Here is a 17,794-nt window from a genome sequence, read left to right on the forward strand (position 1 = left end):
TCTGTCAAATAAATAAATAAAAATCTTTAAAAAAAAAAAAAAAGTTAAGTAAGTGTCCATATTTATTCTTTTGTATATATATCCAGCATTACATTTGTAAAAGCTTTAAAAAAAAAAAGAGAACTATGGGAGAAAAGGCTATATATCTGTCACAGAGATGTGGTCCAAATATAAAGCAAACTAAAATATGGCATGATTTTGAGCCACTGAATGCATGTAAGAATGAGAATATATTTGACTCTGACTCTAAAAACCACACTTCTGTTAAGTGGCAGAGGAGTCCTGACACTGGATCAGTGGAGAAGATAATATAATCCTGTCGCACTAGTTCGCTTGTTCCTTATCCTTATCTTAATTTCCAGAAGTAACCACTGCATTGAGTTTGACATGTATTCCAAGCTGCCCTTCCTTCATATGTAATCAATCATATTCATAAATTTTTAAAAAGATTTATTTGGAGAGAGAGAGTGCACATGCACGAGCAGGAGGGGCAGAAGGAGAAGGAGAGGGAGAGGGAAAGAGAGAATCTCAAGCAGATACCCCATGGAGCACAGAGCCCAAAGCAGGGGTCAGTCTCATGACCCTGAGATCACGACCTAAGCTGAAACCAAGAGCTGGCTGCTCAGCTGACTGCACCAGCCAGGTTGCCCCTCATATTCATAAATTTTTAAACAAAAGTGGGATATTAATTTATTTATACTGACTACTCTTCCAAAGACATGAGACAAAGACAGTGAATAGCAAAACAATTACCAGAGTCTAACTTTTCTGTCTTAGCTCCTGATGCAAGAAAGCAACATAAATACACTAACAACGAAATACCAAAATGCCTCCTAGAAGAATGTGCTTTCCTTTTCTTTAATTCACAGCGATATCAATCCATTATCCATTATCATGCTACCATCTTCTAAATAACAGTGCACCAGCATATAACCAGTACACACAGAGCTTCTATATTAATACGACTTCATGGAAGGAGACTATCCAGGAAAACGAGACAATGTCACTCTCATCTCCAAAGACCTGATCAATATGTGCTTGAGACACTGCTGTTTCTTGTTCTAAAAACTAGTCTTATTCTACGCACTCAGGCCTATCTACCAAGACAAAAGAATGTATTACTAATACTATTATATTAAAGCTTATGGAAAACATGCCCAAGTATATAAAAAGATACTACTTTTTATCCCATTTATCTCAAAAGCCTCAAATCCAACCTGTACATACCATGATGCTTAAGTAAACTATCACAACTACAAAGACAATATTCTGATCTGTAATTGTCTCAAAGACCCAATGACCATTATTCTATTTTTTTTTTTTTTTAAGATTTTATTTGACAGAGAGAAATCACAAGTAGGCAGAGAGGCAGGCAGAGAGAGAGGAGGAAGCAGGCTCCCCGCTGAGCAGAAAGCCCGATGTGGGGCTCGAACCCAGGACCTGGGATCATGACCTGAGCCGAAGGCAACGGCCCAACCCACTGAGCCACCCAGGCGCCCCCCATTATTCTATTTTTAAAACAAGAAAAAAACCCAATGGTTTTTTACTTGTTTAATATGTAAATCATTGATCTACATGTAAAACTGCTTTCTTATTAAACTTAATTATATTCTATTCTGAGTATTAATACTCATACCTTCATTTGATACTTGGTAATAAGGAAGAGACACTGCCACTTTCTTACTATACACCTTTCAATCACTATATAGAAATCTGAAAACACTACTATGTCCCAGAAGGTTAGTTACTACTGTGACTACGTGGTAAAAATACTTTCATAAACAAAGCCATTACTTACCAAAACCTCGAAAAGGAGTGCTAGTAACTTATTGTTAGCCATGAAGTTACTGTCCAAAACTCCTAGGTTAAACCAACTTCCTAAACAGCGAAAGACCTTCATAAGCATTTTCTCATCTGTTCCTGCTTTTTCTACACAGGTCATCTGAAAAGAAGGAAAAAAAAAGTTAAAATAATGCCAAACTTTATATTTAAGCCATTATTACAATCACCTCTCAGGTATAATAATGAGAAGGAAAATAATACTAACAGTTAAGTGCTTTCTTTCTTTTTTTTTTTTTAAGATTTTATTTATTCATTCGTCAGAGAGAGAGTAGAAGCATGGACAGCTGCAGGAAAAACAGGCAGAGCAGGCAGAGGGAGAAGCAGGTTCCCTGCTGAGCAAGGAGCCCGATGGGAGACTCAATCCCAGGACCCTGGGATCATGACCTGAGCTGAAGGCAGACCCTCAAGGGACTGAGCCACCCAGGCATCCCAAAAGTGCTTTGAAAGTACCAGATGGTGCTCTCAATATTCTTAATTCATTAAACCCCACTAAAACTACAGTCAGGTACTATCTCCACTTACTCAACTGGGAAGTGGAGTACACAGAGACTGTAGACTTGCCCAAAGATAGTTCTGTTTCAGAAGTAAGGGTTTCTTAGATCCCTCTTCTGCATTAATGTAATCTCACCGAAGAAGTACCTTAAAGTAATATTCATCTACACAGTTGATTTTATAGAAAAACAAGATAGTCCTACTACTGTAAGTCCCCATATGAAAAGCTGATGTTTCAGCTTCCGCACTTGAATACTCCAGCAAATATACCATTCCACAGAAAGTGACACTACTATAAATATGGTAGGTTGATAAAAGAGATAAAATGGAAAGTCAGATGAAAACTCAGTTTCTCTTTGCGAATTGTTTATGTGATGTATATTTTTTCCAAAGTAAAGTGTAATCCAACTTTTTTGGATTTAAAAAAATGTCTAAAAATAATTTCTACAAGCAATGGGTCAGAAACATCATAATTGCCGTGAGGTTTGGGAGGCCTGTGGTGGAGGCATGGGATTATAGAATCCCACAGTGATCTAAATGTTGACTCTTATACTTCTAGGCAGCCATGCTCCTCCTATATTTACTGTATCAGGCAATTATGATTACGTTCTTCTCAATTAGTTTGAACTGTACTGAACTAAAATGAAATGAAAGAAGAGGGACGCCTGGGTGGCTCAGTTGGTTGAGCGGCTGCCTTCGGCTCGGGTCATGATCCCGGCGTCCTGGGATCGAGTCCTGCGTCGGGCTCCTTGCTCAGCGGGGAGCCTGCTTCTCCCTCTGCCTCTGCCTGCCTCTCTGTCTGCCTGTGCTCACTCTCTCTGACAAATAAATAAATAAAATCTTTAAAAAAAAAAAGAAAGAAAGAAAGAAAGAAATGAAAGAAGAAAAACAAGAATGCTTCAAGTACATTCATGGCAACTACACACATACTTGAATCTTTGAAGCTCTGGATGTGAAATTACACAACTGTTTTGGCCTTTATACTTCCTGAATGACATTTCAGTTTACTAAGATATGATGTTTACAAATGGAAGGACCAGACCATACATTCTAACTTCTGACTCAAACTTAGGAACAGAATTTTGGAAAAAGCCTACATCTAAATCTAATTGCTTTGAAGAGAAAAAAAATTCTGCTAATTAAATCAAACACATACCATAAAGCTTCAGAACGAAGAGAACGTTACCTTGAGTTCCTCTTTAAAAACTGTATTGTTAAGAATTCTGTCTCTTAAAATAAGGCCTCAAAGCTGAAACATAAATGCCAGAAGAGTTCCCAGTAAAAATACAGCAGAGGTAAATAAGAATAGATCTTGGATTAACAAAATGAAGAATAAATGAAGGGAGAAAAATATATTAGAGGACAGGCTCAAAAGTTCAACACAATGTTTAGGAATGGCTCCATTCTAATAGACCACAAAAGTATAATACTGACAAAATGGGATGGAATAGAATGAATAAGAGGAATGTGGGGGAAACAGCCAGCCTATTTTCCATGGCAATTCTGGACTATTTCATTTTCTGGGTTCTGTAACATGACAAGCTATATGACAGAATTACAGACCTTATTAAGTACCACTGGGACAAATTTTTCAGATTTCATTACAACAAATCAAGCTATTGCCTGTTGTCAATTATGAGGAAGTGTTAAGTCAAGCATATGCCCTGGAAGTCCAAGTGGCTGCTGCACTTGACCACTGTGCCAGTAATGATGCCTATGAGGACTGCGGTATTGACAGGATTCTTTTGGCTTCACTTCAGTCCTTACAAAAAGAAAATAACAAGCTCAGGTCCCTTAACTCAAGTCATAGTCTGAGAACCAAAGCTTCCACAACCGCTCTAAATGAGGTTCTTATTTTGAGTAGCTCCAGGGCTGATATTCATATGCATAATTTGTGTGGCTTGCTAAATTATAAACAGCTGCATTCACAATCTCAACAAATTTTCTCATGTGAAACTTAAGAAACTGTAAAACATGGAATTCTGAAACTTGAAAAAGAGACATCTGGTGTCTGGACCCTAATGGAACAGATAATCTTGAACTCCCAAATTACTGAGTCTCTTACCAGTAGATGTAGTGTGCCTTCCAGTGTCCGAGAAGAATAGGCTTCTTCAGTTTGAAAGCCCTGTAATAACCTCCTCTGAGACAAGTGCCTTCACAGGGGATGGGATGCCCAATCTCTTCAAGACTTACCACAACCATTTTCTGTGCCACCACAACTATGGCCAAATCTTAGCATCTTCCAGGGGGGACAGGTATATACAAGAGGAAATAACTTATCAAGAAAACTGTAACTTTGCTAACATGTATTTGAAGAAACCTGGGAAACATACATGGGAATGATTTTAAGGGTATCGGACCATGGGAGACTGGAATATACCACTAACTTGAGTCAATCTCATTGACATGAATGTACTTCCTAGAGATTCTGGATTTAATGAGTACATGGCACCTCTGGGAAGTACCCAGGAAAATGAAGAGTACAGAAATCTAGGACCTGGGAGCAAATCTGCACCTTCTTTTGATTATTCTTTTGAGAAACACCTTCTGGCTTGCTACTAAACCTTGGTAGATACTGAACATCTATCCACAGGACATCAGGTGATCACAAGGCCTGAGCTTCTCATCATGAACTGAGTACTGTCTGAACTACCTAAATATGGGCATGCATAACAGCAACCTATCATCAAACACAAACGGAATACAAGAAACTGAGTTCAAAAAGGTATAAGAAAGCTGCATGCGCAGGTAGGTCAGATTCCTTTGACAAAAACTCTTCTTGCACTGATTCATTTCCCTCAATCCGTGCCTACTGCCTCCTATCTCCTGGATGTTTCTTACAACCTAGATAACTAAAGAAGAAAACTCAAGCCCAAATTACAGAATGATGTACACAACATGCTGGTACCACCTGAAGGTGGACAGCTGCAGAATTACAGACCCATAAAGGCAGTGAAGGACAGTGAGAGACAGTGGTTGTAGTGAAAGGACAGTGGTTGAAGGAAAATCCTAAAGGGCAGAACTTCAAGCAATATAATTGGTTGTCCACCACGTATGGAGTGAGAGGTGACCCAAAACATGGATCTATACTTATTTATGGACAATTTTCAATGATTTGGATGACCAGATATTTGGAAGAAGCATGATTAAAAGTTTGGTGACAAGGAATTCTGAGGCAGAAGTATGTATGAATGGTATATAAATAGGCACAGGCTGTGGAGAAATTCCTGTCCTGTGTGAATACCCACCAAAAGATATCCACTATAGAGGAATCTTTCAACGACAGATAGACAAAATGAGAAACTCTATAATTGCAGCCTCTTTCCCCAGCCACCTTGCTCAAGAGGCTCATAAACAAAATGGCCATAGTAGCTGGGATAGAGGTTACACAAGGATTAACAAGGACTTCCACTAAGTAAGTTAAAAACTAATGATGAGTGTCAAATCTACCAGCAGCAGAGACCAATACTGAGTCCCTAAAATGGCACCATCTACCAAAGGACCAGGCTGATTGATTACATTGAACTTCTATCACAAAGGAAGCAGAGATTTGTCTGGAAGAACAAGACTCACAGGAAGAAAGAGACTTATAAGCTGGATATGGATTTGCCTTCTCTGCTTGCAGTGCTTCTATCAGCACGGTATTAATCACAGGCTCACAGAATGTCATATCTAATCATAATGGCATCCTATGTAATCCAGGAACTCATATCAGAATAAGGGAAATACAGTAATGAGCAACTCTGACCTCTGTTGGAGATTTTGGTCCCCAAGAAAGGAAAGCTTCTACCAGGAAATACAAACATGATGCAAGTGAACTGGAAGATAAGTCAACTACCTGGACAATATGGGCTTTTTATGCCACTGAACTAATAGGAAAAAAAGGGAGGAGGGTGTTAATCTGTAAGATGGGAGTTACTGATCCCAGTAACCAAGGAAAAACTGAGTTCCGGGGTGCCTGGGTGGCTCATTTGATTAAGCGTCTGCCTTTGGCTCAGGTCATGATCCCAGGGTCCTGGGATGGAGCCCCGCGCTAGGCTTCCTGCTGTTTCTCCCTCTCCCGTTTCCCCTGCTTATTGTGTTCCCTGTCTCTCTCTGTGTCAAATAAATAAATAAAATCTAAAAGAAAAAAGAAAAACTGAGTTCCTCCTACACAATCGAAGCAAAGAGTTCTCAGTGTGGAACTCACAGAATTTTCTAGAGAGCTTCTTAGTACTTCCATGCTTAACAATAAATGTTAATGGAAAACTACAGAAGCAACAACCCAAAAAGGCAGGATTATTGAGGGCTCATACTCTTTGGGAATGAAAGTTAGGGTCACTTCAAAGAGTAAAGAACACCAACCAGCTAAGGTTCTGACCAATGCAGGTGTCTTAGTCCATTCAGGCTGCTATAACAGAGTACAATAGGATGGGTGGCTTACAAACAACAGAAATTTATTTTTTACAGATTTAGAGGCTGGGGAAGTTCAAGATCAATGTACCCCCTAGATCTAGTGTCTGGTGAGGACTGGCTTCTTGTTTGATAATCAAGGACCTTTCATCTATGTTTATACATGACATAAGAAGGAAGGGAGCTTTCTGGGGTTGGGGTCTCTTTTATAAGGACACTAATCCCATTCATGAGGGTCCCGTATTCATGACCTAATCACCTTCCAAAAGCCTCTTCTAACACTACAACATCAGGCACTAGGTTTCAACATATAAATATATAAATTGGGGCTGGGCGCACACACAAATATTCAGTCTACAGCAACATATAAATTTTGGTGGGGGGAAAGGGGAGACAGACAGATATTTAGTCTATAGCATCAGGGGAAAGATGAAATGAGTTGTGCAAGAAAGCCATACATATGAATTATAGAACTCCTGTGATAAATACATACATGAGGGCTGTAGTAGCTTTGCATATTTCCTCTTTGCTTGTTATGCCATTGCATATGAGTTTTTTTTTTTTTTTAAGATTTTTATTTATTTGAGAGAGAGCATGAGAGAGAGAGAAAGAGTGGAAGTGCACACAAGCAGGGGAGAGTAAGAAGCAGACTCCCTACTGAGCAAGAAGCCCAATGCAGGCTTCAATCCCAGGACCATGAGATCATGAACTGAGCCAAGGCAGATGCTTAACCAACTGATCCACCCAGGGGCCCCTGCACAGGAGTTTAAATGTATGTAAAAGAGTTAACCAAACAGAAAGCTAAGCTAGTCGAACAAGAAGACTAAGGCTGGCTATAGATATATTGTGTCCCAGCACCAAATTCACCCTTTTAGACTACTCTGTAAAAATGGCCCCTTAAATATTTTTTCCTATGCCAAGCAGCACTGACTTTTTGTCAGAAGGCCACAGGAGAGAAACAAGAGGAAAGGAGTTCTGCTTCCCAGTGTTAGCGTGCTCACTTGGTAGCCTTCTATAGAACGTGCAGCTCCTCTAGCCCCAGACTCGTATTTCCTCTGGTGCCTGCCTCCTGCAGGGCACTGGCCACCAGCTTCCCTGGCATTTCCCCCACTCTCTCCAATGGATTTATAGCAAAGTGCTTCTGGCTCCTAAAGAATTATTTCTCCAGCATTGGATTCAGTGTGCTCAGTTTCTCCAGTGTCTGCAGTACATAGTGGCCAGTGGCTTCCTCTGGTACTGCCACACCAAAGTGATTTTGTGGCAAAGAGACACCTTCCCTGAATAGCTTTCTGGGCTTCTTAGAAGACAGATTTCCAGCAAGTTCAAAAAGACTAATTTTCAGCAGCACAGAGTGCCAAAACGACCTCTCCACAATACTGTGCCTTCTCTAAATAGGGTCCGGATCTCAGCCCTGGGAGGGGGTAACCTCCTCCTCTCTTGGGAACCCTATCTCAGCCTTGGGGTTAATGTCTGCTCCTTCTATCTGTTTTATGCCTATATTCTTTAGAGCTCTCTTTACTTCTTACTAGACAATCCCTCATCACTGTAACCTCCTGTTAGAATTAATCACTCTTTATATTAAACACTCCTACATGCTACTATGTGGTTTCTCACTTCTGACTAGATCCAGACTGATACTAAAAGAAAGCAAGGATTATAGATCTGGGGCAAGGAGGTAACAAGGTGAGTATTAGTCATTTTTTTGTTAGGAAGGAGAGAAATGCTCTAATGGCCAAAGTTATAATATTTTAAGCATCAAAAGAATGATTTTACTTGAGACCCTAAATCAATGAAAATCCATGAGTCCTAACACTCCATAAAGAGAGGTCAGAAAAAAACAGAGACACTTGAGGCAGGTTTAAATCAAAACCTTATTTTGCAAACAGGAAATTAAAAAAGAATTTAAGATTTATAGTGCCTTTCTAGTAGAAGAATGCCAGACTACTCACAAGAATGCCAACTAATACATACACAGAAAAAAATGGCAAAATTATTAAAATATTATTTTGCAAACCATAATGAAATTATTAAGACAATGATTACCAACTAGAATTTAAAATCCTTAGGCAGGGGCGCCTGGGTGGCTCAGTGGGTTAAAGCCTCTGCCTTCGGCTCAGGTCATGATCCTAGGGTCCTGGGATCTAGCCCCACACTGGGCTCTCTGCTCAGTGGGGAGCCTGCTTCCCTTCCTCTCTCTGCCTTGCCTCTCTGCCTACTTGTGATCTCTGTCAAATAAATAAATAAAATCTTTTTAAAAAAATAAAAATAAAATCCTTAGGCAAAAGTTGATATGGAATTGAACATTTTTATTCTACAAACTACCATCATACAAATTGCCTTGTAAGAAGGAAAACAAACTTTATAAATGGAAGAATCAGACCGTCATCATCCTAATCTAGTTAACCCTAACATCACTAATGGAAGGTCACCCAAAAGTATTTTCTCTTCTGACAGGATGCCACGTGAGGTATCTATGATGTGTTCCAGTAAAAAATGTTGAACCTTTTGGGGCATCTGAGTGGCTCAGTTGATTAAGTGTCCGACTCCTGATTTTGGCTCAGGTCATAATTTCAGGGTTCTAAGATCAAGCCTAATGTCAGATTCTGCGCTGGGCATGGAGCCTGCTTTAAGAGTCTCTCCCTCTCCGCACCACCCCCTTAAAAATTAATAAATAAAATTTTTTAAATTCTTTAACCTTTTAAAATCAACACCCCCTTAAAAATTAATAAATAAAATTTTTTAAATTCTTTAACCTTTTAAAATCAATCATTAAGACTTTCTTTCTCAACCAGGATTCTAGAAAGAATAAAGTCTTATAGAAAATGATTTGGGGGTGCCTGGATGGCTGAGTGGGTTAAACCTCTGCCTTCGGCTCAGGTCATGATCCCAGGGTCCTGGGATCAAGTCCCGCAGTGGGCTCTCAGCTCGGTGGGGAGCCTGCTTCCTCCTCTCTCTCTCTCTCTACCTGCCTCTCTGCCTACTTGTGATCTCTGTCAAATAAGTAAATTAAATTTAAAAAAAAAAAAAAAGAAAAGGATCTGGGTGACTGTTTTCTCCATCATCTTAAAGATAGTATACTCATACCATTATTAACGCATAGGAGAGTATCTGTTCATACCATGGATGCCTTTAGGGCATTAAGGCTTAATTCTCTAGAGGAATTCCTACTGAGAAGAGCTGTTTTAGATACAACTTCCAATTAAAGGAAATACAGAGAACAGAAAAACAAACTAAATGAAACAAAGACAAGGCAACCAGAAAATCCAAAAGGCAAGACAGTCTATAAAATAACTGGTCCAATCTCAACTCAAATCAGTGTTGTTTTGAAAAGAGGTGGAAGAGAAGCTGTGATTAGGAATCATAATAAACTGATACAAGGCATGGTGCTAGAATGAATACTGATTTGGAAAAATGCTGTTAAGGATATTTTAGGATGGGGCACCCGGGTTGCTCAGTGGGTTAAGCCTCTGCCTTCGGCTCAGGTCATGATCTTAGGGTCCTGGGATCGAGCCCCATATCGGGTTCTCTGCTCAGCAGGGAGCCTGCTTTCCTCCCTCTCTCTCTGCTGGCCTCTCTGCCTACTTGTGATCTCTGTCTGTCAAATAAATAAATAAAAATCTTAAAAAAAAAAAAAGGATATTTTAGGATGAACTTGGGAAATGTGAAGATGATCTGGGTACTTATTAGAGGATATAAAAATTTACTGAAATGAAAGGATGAAGCTGGATGACTGAAAAAGAAACTTCAGGAGGATAGGTAAAATATAATCTCATTTGTATTTAAAAAATTTGTCGGGGCGCCTGGGTGGCTCAGTGGGTTGGGCCTCTGCCCTTGGCTCAGGTCATGATCTCAGGGTCCTGGGATCGAGCCATGCATCGGGCTCTCTGCTCAGCAAGGAGCCTGCTTCCCCCTCTCTCTCTGCCTGCTGCTCTGCCTACTTGTGATCTCTCTCTCTGCCAAGTAAATAAATAAAATCTTTTTAAAAAAAAATAAATAGGGCGCCTGGGTGGCTCAGTGGGTTAAGCCGCTGCCTTCGGCTCAGGTCATGATCTCAGGGTCCTGGGATCGGGTCCCGCATCGGGCTCTCTGCTCAGCAGGGAGCCTGCTTCCCTCTCTCTCTCTCTCTCTCTGCCTGCCTCTCTGTCTACTTGTGATCTCTCTCTGTCAAATAAATAATAAAAAAAAAAAAAAATAAAAAAAAAAATAAAAATAAAAATAAAAAATTTGTCATATGTTCATAGAGGATATGTACTAAAAGGTTAATAGTGTGATCTCCAAATGGTTTGAATATACTCTGCATTTTCTAATTCTCAATAATACTATTTCTTTAAAATAAATGGTAAGTTGAAAAACGCATTTACAAGAATAATTTTCCAGTGAATTTCTAACACCAATCTGAACACAGTTTTAAGTAAAAAATGTCTTTTCAAATAAAAAGTTCTATGATGTTGCAAAAGTACTGAAGCAAATCCCTGAGAAATAATCTATAACCACATTACTGAAAAAACTGACCTGGGCTATGAAGACCTAAAATGAGATGTGGGCTAGATAATTTAATACAATCAAGTTCAAGAAGTAGCAAATATTTTCTTTAAAGGGCCAAAGAGTAAACACTTTAAATTTTATAGACTATATGTGGTCTCTGTGAAAATTATTCAACTCTGCCACTTCAGCTCAAAATTACAGACGTACACAATATATAACTGTATGAACATGACTATGTTCCAGTAAAACTCTATTTACAGAAATACGTGACTAGTTCATAGACTATAAATTTACCCATCACTGGTCTATAGCATTAAAATGTCTACCTAGTCAAAAAGGACCTAATCACATTTAACTCTTTTTATTTTTATTTTTAATTTAATTTTTAAGTTTTTATTTATTTATTTGACAGACAGAGATCACAAGTAGGCAGAGAAGCAGGCAGAGAGAGAGGAGGAAGCAGGCTCCCTGCTGAGAAGAGAGCCTGATTCGGGACTCGATCCCAGGACCCTGGGATCATGACCTGAGCTGAAGGCAGAGGCTTTAACCCACTGAGCCACCCAGGTGCCCCACATTTAACTTTTTTAAAAAAATGGTGTAGTATTATCTCATTTATAATTGTGGTATTGCTCAAGGGTCAACTAAAGACCTGAACCACCTATCAAAATCTCAACTGATCCTTAAGAGAGGATCCTTTCCTTAAGTAAATTTACACATTAGCATGGTCCTTTGTCAAGAGCCAATAGTTTGTAGCATGAAGTAGTAGAAAAGCAAGGAAGTGTAATCAGAAAGCCTGAGTTTAAATTCTGAATTAGCAGTTGTATATGTCTAAAGCCTATATATCTAATTCATAAAATGGAAATAACATCACCCTCACAGTATTACTTACAAGCTCAAAAAGTACAGTTTCTGGGGCGCCTGGGTGGCTCAGTTGGTTGGGCTGCTGCCTTTGGCTCAGGTCATGATCCCAAGGTCGTGGGATCAAGTCCCGCATCAGGCTCCTTGCTCATTGGGAAGCCTGCTTCTCTCTCTGCCTCTGCCTGCCTCTCTGCCTGCTTGTGCTCACTCTCTCTCGCTCTCTCTCTCACATAAATAAATAAATAAATAAAATCTTTAAAAAAAAAAAAAAAGTACAGTTTCTGAATCTGAAAAGTATTTAATTGTAGTGTTCTACAAATGTCACAGTATTATCATTGCCAATTTTTGCAAAGAAATCTGTATTTCAGGGCGCCTGGGTGGCTCAGTGGGTTAAGCCGCTGCCTTCGGCTCAGGTCATGATCCCAGGTCCTGGGTTCGAGCCCCACATCGGGCTTTCTGCTCAGCGGGGAGCCTGCTTCCTCCTCTCTCTCTGCCTGCCTCTCTGCTTACTTGTGATTTCTCTCTGTCAAATAAATAAATAAAATCTTTAAAAAAAAAAAAAAAAAAAAGAAATCTGTATTTCACAATAATGCAATTGAATTAGAAAATAACCATCATGGCTTTTTGCCCCTACAGAGCAACTTAGTAATTTCATACTTACTCACCAATAGAGATACCACTGTACTAGAGTAGAAGGCCAAATCTTCTATAATTTCTGTGCGCCGGTTAGCCCCAATTCGTAAGGAACGACTATGTACTTCTTCAGGTAACACTGTAAGGATCTCCAGTAGAAAAGGCAGAGAAGTTACATCATTGCTGTATCTGGAAAAGGAAAGGGAGAGATCGAAGTTATTTAGAATCAGAAAATACACAATCACATAAGGTAACAACAAGCTTCAGAATAACCTATAACAACAAAAGCAGCATTCTCACTACAAAAACAAAACTTTTTGGAAAGGTATCTGGAAATCAAAATTTCCACTTGTATCATCTGTGACCCAGCAACTCCACTTACAGAAATTTCTCTCTCAGAAAAATCTCACATACACATGCAAAGTATACAAAAATAAGAACTGCAATACTTTTTTATAGTATCAAAAATACTGGAAAATAAAAGGTCTTCCATAATTAGGATATAAAAGGTTACAACAGTTATACAATGGAACATACATAGCCAATATAGTGAAAGAAGCATCTATGCCCTAACATGAGAAGATGTCCACAATGTACTAAGTAAAAAAGTGTATGAAATATGTTACATATGAGTGAACAAATACATAGGTATATTAAAATATATATGCACTGATTTATTTTAAAATGCTTAAAGTCTGGAGGACTACAGAGTTAACCATTAATAGTGGTTACCTAATGAAATACAGAAATAGGAAGAGAAAAAAGGTTTTGTTTTTTTTTTTTTTAAAGATTTTATTTATTTATTTGTCAGAGAGAGAGAGGGAGAGAGAGCAAGCACAGGCAGACAGAATGGCAGGCAGAGGTAGAGGGAGAAGCAGGCTCCCCGATGAGCAAGGAGCCCGATGTGGGACTCGATCCCAGGACGCTGGGATCATGACCTGAGCCGAAGGCAGCTGCTTAACCAACTGAGCCACCCAGGCGTCCCAGAAAAAAGGGTTTTACTTTGAAAGCTTCCACACTATTAGAATTTTTTCAAGGAACATGTGTTAATTTTCTTAATGAAAATTTTCTAAAAAAAAACATGAAACTATCCATATAAAGGCTTTAATAACACATTATAGTTGGAGGTAAAAAGGACATCCACTTTGTTAAAAAATAATATCCTAACCAAATGCCAAAATGCAAGCAAATATCAAGATTATCTGGCCAAGACCATGAGGAAATGCTTTTATTCAAAGTAGCAGGCTCTGTGTATCTAAAAATCATATTGTCCCTTTGACAGATATGAAACAAACCCCAATTAGTAAGAACTTTTACTCATAATGACTTCTAATTTAATATAATCTTACACATTCTGACAATGTTTTGTTTTTTATTTTTTGTTTTTAAAGATTTTATTTATTTATTTGACAGACAGAGATCACAAGTAGGCAAAGAGGCAGACAGAGAGAAAGGAGGAAGCAGGCTCCCTGCAGAGCAGAGAGCCCAACGTGGGGCTCGATCCCAAGACGCCGGGATCATGACCTGAGCTGAAGGCAGAGGCTTTAACCCACTGAGCCACCCAGGTGCCCCATTCTGATAATGTTTTTATAGAACTGCTGACATGTCAGTTAGTGGGAGTGATCCACAAGACAATGAAAGACTTTGCTGCAGTTAATTCAAAAAACGTGTGTATAAATTATGAGAGTTTTTTATGTTCCACACAACACACTTCTGTAATATTTAAATTTTCAATTATTTTCTTTTTATCTAACAAAAGTTAATAGTAAATAATTCTTTGTTAAGAGTTTGGGGAAATATTCCAAATATCTAGCTAATGTTAACAAATTTCTCTTTGTAGGTTAACAGCAATTCCAAATGCTAGAATATAATTAATACAAGTTACTTACTTTTCCACCAATGTTTGTACACACCCCTTCCAGGAAGGCATCTGTAGGGCAAGGTCTGCTATTGCTAAAGCCAGCTGAATAAGAAGAGAGATTAAATAAATGAATAGAACGCATGAATAGGGTCACCATCAATATTAACCGGAAAGCAAAGAAACTGAACTTTATCCAAACAATATGACAACAAAGACTGACAACCACCCTACCTCTCCTCACCTCCACAATTACATATAGAATGTAAACTCTTCTGGGCTAGCTACAAATTGTTAGTATTTAAAAGTTAACCTCTAAAAATGAAAAACAAAACCAAAAACAACAAAAAGAAATCAGAAAGAACAGACTATAGATCTTCCTCAGAATATATCAATACTTACTTTTATTTGGCAATACCACAGAACTTCATGGACAGATAAATTACACTTTGCCAAAAGGCCAAAGCTACGGACAAAGTCAGCCCTTTGATTCACTCCTCAAGTAATGGAATGCCATTTCCCTTCTCTTTCCATTTCTCATCTTGAAGCCTTATGCAAAAGCCTCCTTCCTCTTCAAGGGCACTTCTATGCCAGGCAGAGAACACACATTGAGTATGTATCACGGAAGCCTCCAGTTTCCCTTTTTAATGTATTTACCAGTCTAAAGGGGGAAGGGCCAGATGCTACACTATTTCATTCATGAGACTTTAACTAGCCAACTGGTCCAGAAATGATTTTTTTTAAAGGCAAGAAGGCAGACATCTGACCCAGAACAGTACAGTATACAGTGTTTTTACCACCTGCAATTTTAATGGGGGGGGGGGGCACATATGCCTGCCTGTGAAAATCTATACTCACCTCCCCCACTTCTGGTATTTAAATTGGTTTGAAATCAAATAAACTCTAATATTAACACAGAAGATTTTCACTTTCTATCCACTTAAGAATATAGCAGTAAGTCCATAATAAAGTTGTTAACAATACTTCATATAACCTAGCAATGTCCATCAAAATTAATTTGACAAATCCAAATGGCCTTATAAACTTTCCTGATGAGAAGCACAGGATTTACCTGCGTTACAATGACAGGTGACAAGTCTTTCAAGTTCTGGATATGGGTTAGTAATGAGTCCCGTAAAGAGGCATGAGAGTCTGTGGGGAGCTCATAAAATGAGGTTTGAATCTTCATTTTCATGGTCTGTGCAGCAAAGTAGCATGATTCCACATCCTGTCGGATCTGTAACAACTGGTCTGAAATCTCCCAAGCATGAACCTAAAAGAAAACCAGACAAAATGTCTTAAAGACTATTGTACTAAGTAATTTTAATGTTACACCTCAACATATATAAAGACATATGTGACCAAAGTTAAAAACCTGACAAGCTAAATTACCCACTAATTTAGCCAATACCTCAAACTATATATTTAAAGGCCCTGTTCAACGAAAGTATTACTAAATCCTTCTGACTCATTCTAGGAAGACCTGCAAGTTATCAATCAGATCAACAGATCTAATCTTGCTGATTAGAATCATTAACTGTATAGTGTGGAGAATATGAAGGAGAAAGTCCCAAAAACTCCTACTAAAACTAAAACGTCACTGTGTAACTTCCAATCCCATCTATAGGTTGGATATTCTTTTCCACTTAAAATAAATAAGATTTTGTTCACTTTGAGAATTGAATCTGAGAAACATTTTAATGTATCTATAAATAGGTCTCAGTAGGCCTACATTTCAATCTTCAGTTCCTTTTAGCAGAAAAACCATCTCACCCCAAATGAATATTTCATATACTTCTATCATTTTCTAATGTATTTGTCTGGCAAAGTGCTTTATATACATAATACTAAAATCATTTTCACAGGAGAAAATAAATGTATCTCTGGAAATAATAATGGAATGAACGCATAGGATTTGGTCTCTTAACAGATAGTCACAGTTACAAAAAAGTTCTATTTTGAAAGATAAGTTTGGGAACAAAGTTGTGCAGTACACAGTAGGCAACAAATTAAAATTGATTAATTTTAATCCAATTCTACCAAACTGCCTCTTCTTGGGACAGGCTAAAATAGGTTGGCAATAATGAAATGAAAAAAAAAAAATTTCAATCTCAATTCAGGAGCAGAGGCAATAGTAGGAGATCACAAAGAGTTACCCAGTTAATTTCTTATGAAGCTAGAGCACTTCACGAGTAATACAAAATGATTCAGGATCTTTCCACAGATAAACAGGAGTCAATGAAGAGAAACAGGTAGAATAAATGGCCTGTACAAGTTCCCAAAGTAAACTGAAAACAAAGACCCTGAAGGTTATTAGAGATTTATTAACATAAAACTTAGCTTTCAATCAGATAAGATGGTGAAAAATAACCTAAAACATTATGTCACACAAAAAATCCTCCAGCCACATTAGTTTTTAGCTATTTAGTAACTCAAGCACACCTGTAGTTTAATATGCCATCAAAATGTATTTTGTGCAAATTGGTATTTTATGATCTAGTTTTTTTGTTTTTGTTTTTAAGTAAGATTTATACCCAATGTGGGGTTGAACTCATGACCCTGAGATCACAAGTCACATGTTCTACCAACTGAGCCAGCCAGGCGCCCCTCTAACTGCTATTTAAAAAAATATAATAGCAAAAAGATTCTATGAAACCTTGGAATCTCCATAAATGCCCTCATAAAAACACAGCAGTCAAAGAGCAAAACTAAAGCACTATGGGCATTTACAACAAAACCAGGTATTATCTAGTTATGTCTAAGAACCCCAAAATATAAGTGATTGGGAAAAAAACAGTGACATCTGTAAGACCTGTGTAGTTTTAGCTTCAGTAAAAGCAGAAGCAGAGGAAAACAACAGGGTATCTAATGGATGTAAGGGCAGAGGAACACCTAAAGAGCCAAAAAGTATTCAATGGGAAGAACACAGAGACAATTTCAGGACTGAAAATAGAAAAGGTGTTGTCAGATCTGAAAGCAGGTGAGTAGAAGAGGTGAGTGGAAGAGGCCTACATAAAATCTAAGGAGATGGTATAGTCTAGCTTCTATAAATTCTTGAAGTGGAAGGACAGGACTCCAAACTGAGGATAAAATGCTGTCAAGAGAATCAATATTATACAGGATAAGTAAAACAGAGACAAAGGAAGAAAAGAAGAAGTAACAAAACCAGGAAATCTTAGAAATCAAACCACATTTGTAAATACTATCAGACAACAGAAAAGGAAGTTCTTTGAG

The 17,794-nt window shown here is 38.3% G+C and overlaps 1 protein-coding gene across 2 annotated transcripts in view; it reads right to left on the minus strand.

Moving 5' to 3' along the window:
* The window catches only part of TNPO3 (transportin 3), a 92,784-nt gene that overhangs the window by 46,801 nt on the left and 28,189 nt on the right, over positions 1 to 17,794 (minus strand). For both annotated transcript variants that reach the window (XM_047694475.1, XM_047694476.1), the window contains 4 exons: positions 15,633 to 15,833; positions 14,592 to 14,665; positions 12,735 to 12,891; positions 1,799 to 1,942 (listed from right to left, as the gene is read on the minus strand). In XM_047694475.1, the coding sequence (XP_047550431.1) occupies positions 1,799 to 1,942; positions 12,735 to 12,891; positions 14,592 to 14,665; positions 15,633 to 15,833 (576 nt within the window). The remainder of the gene's footprint in view (positions 1 to 1,798; positions 1,943 to 12,734; positions 12,892 to 14,591; positions 14,666 to 15,632; positions 15,834 to 17,794) is intronic.

Source organism: Lutra lutra, chromosome 11 (assembly GCF_902655055.1).
Source record: "Lutra lutra chromosome 11, mLutLut1.2, whole genome shotgun sequence".
NCBI lineage: Eukaryota > Metazoa > Chordata > Mammalia > Carnivora > Mustelidae > Lutra > Lutra lutra.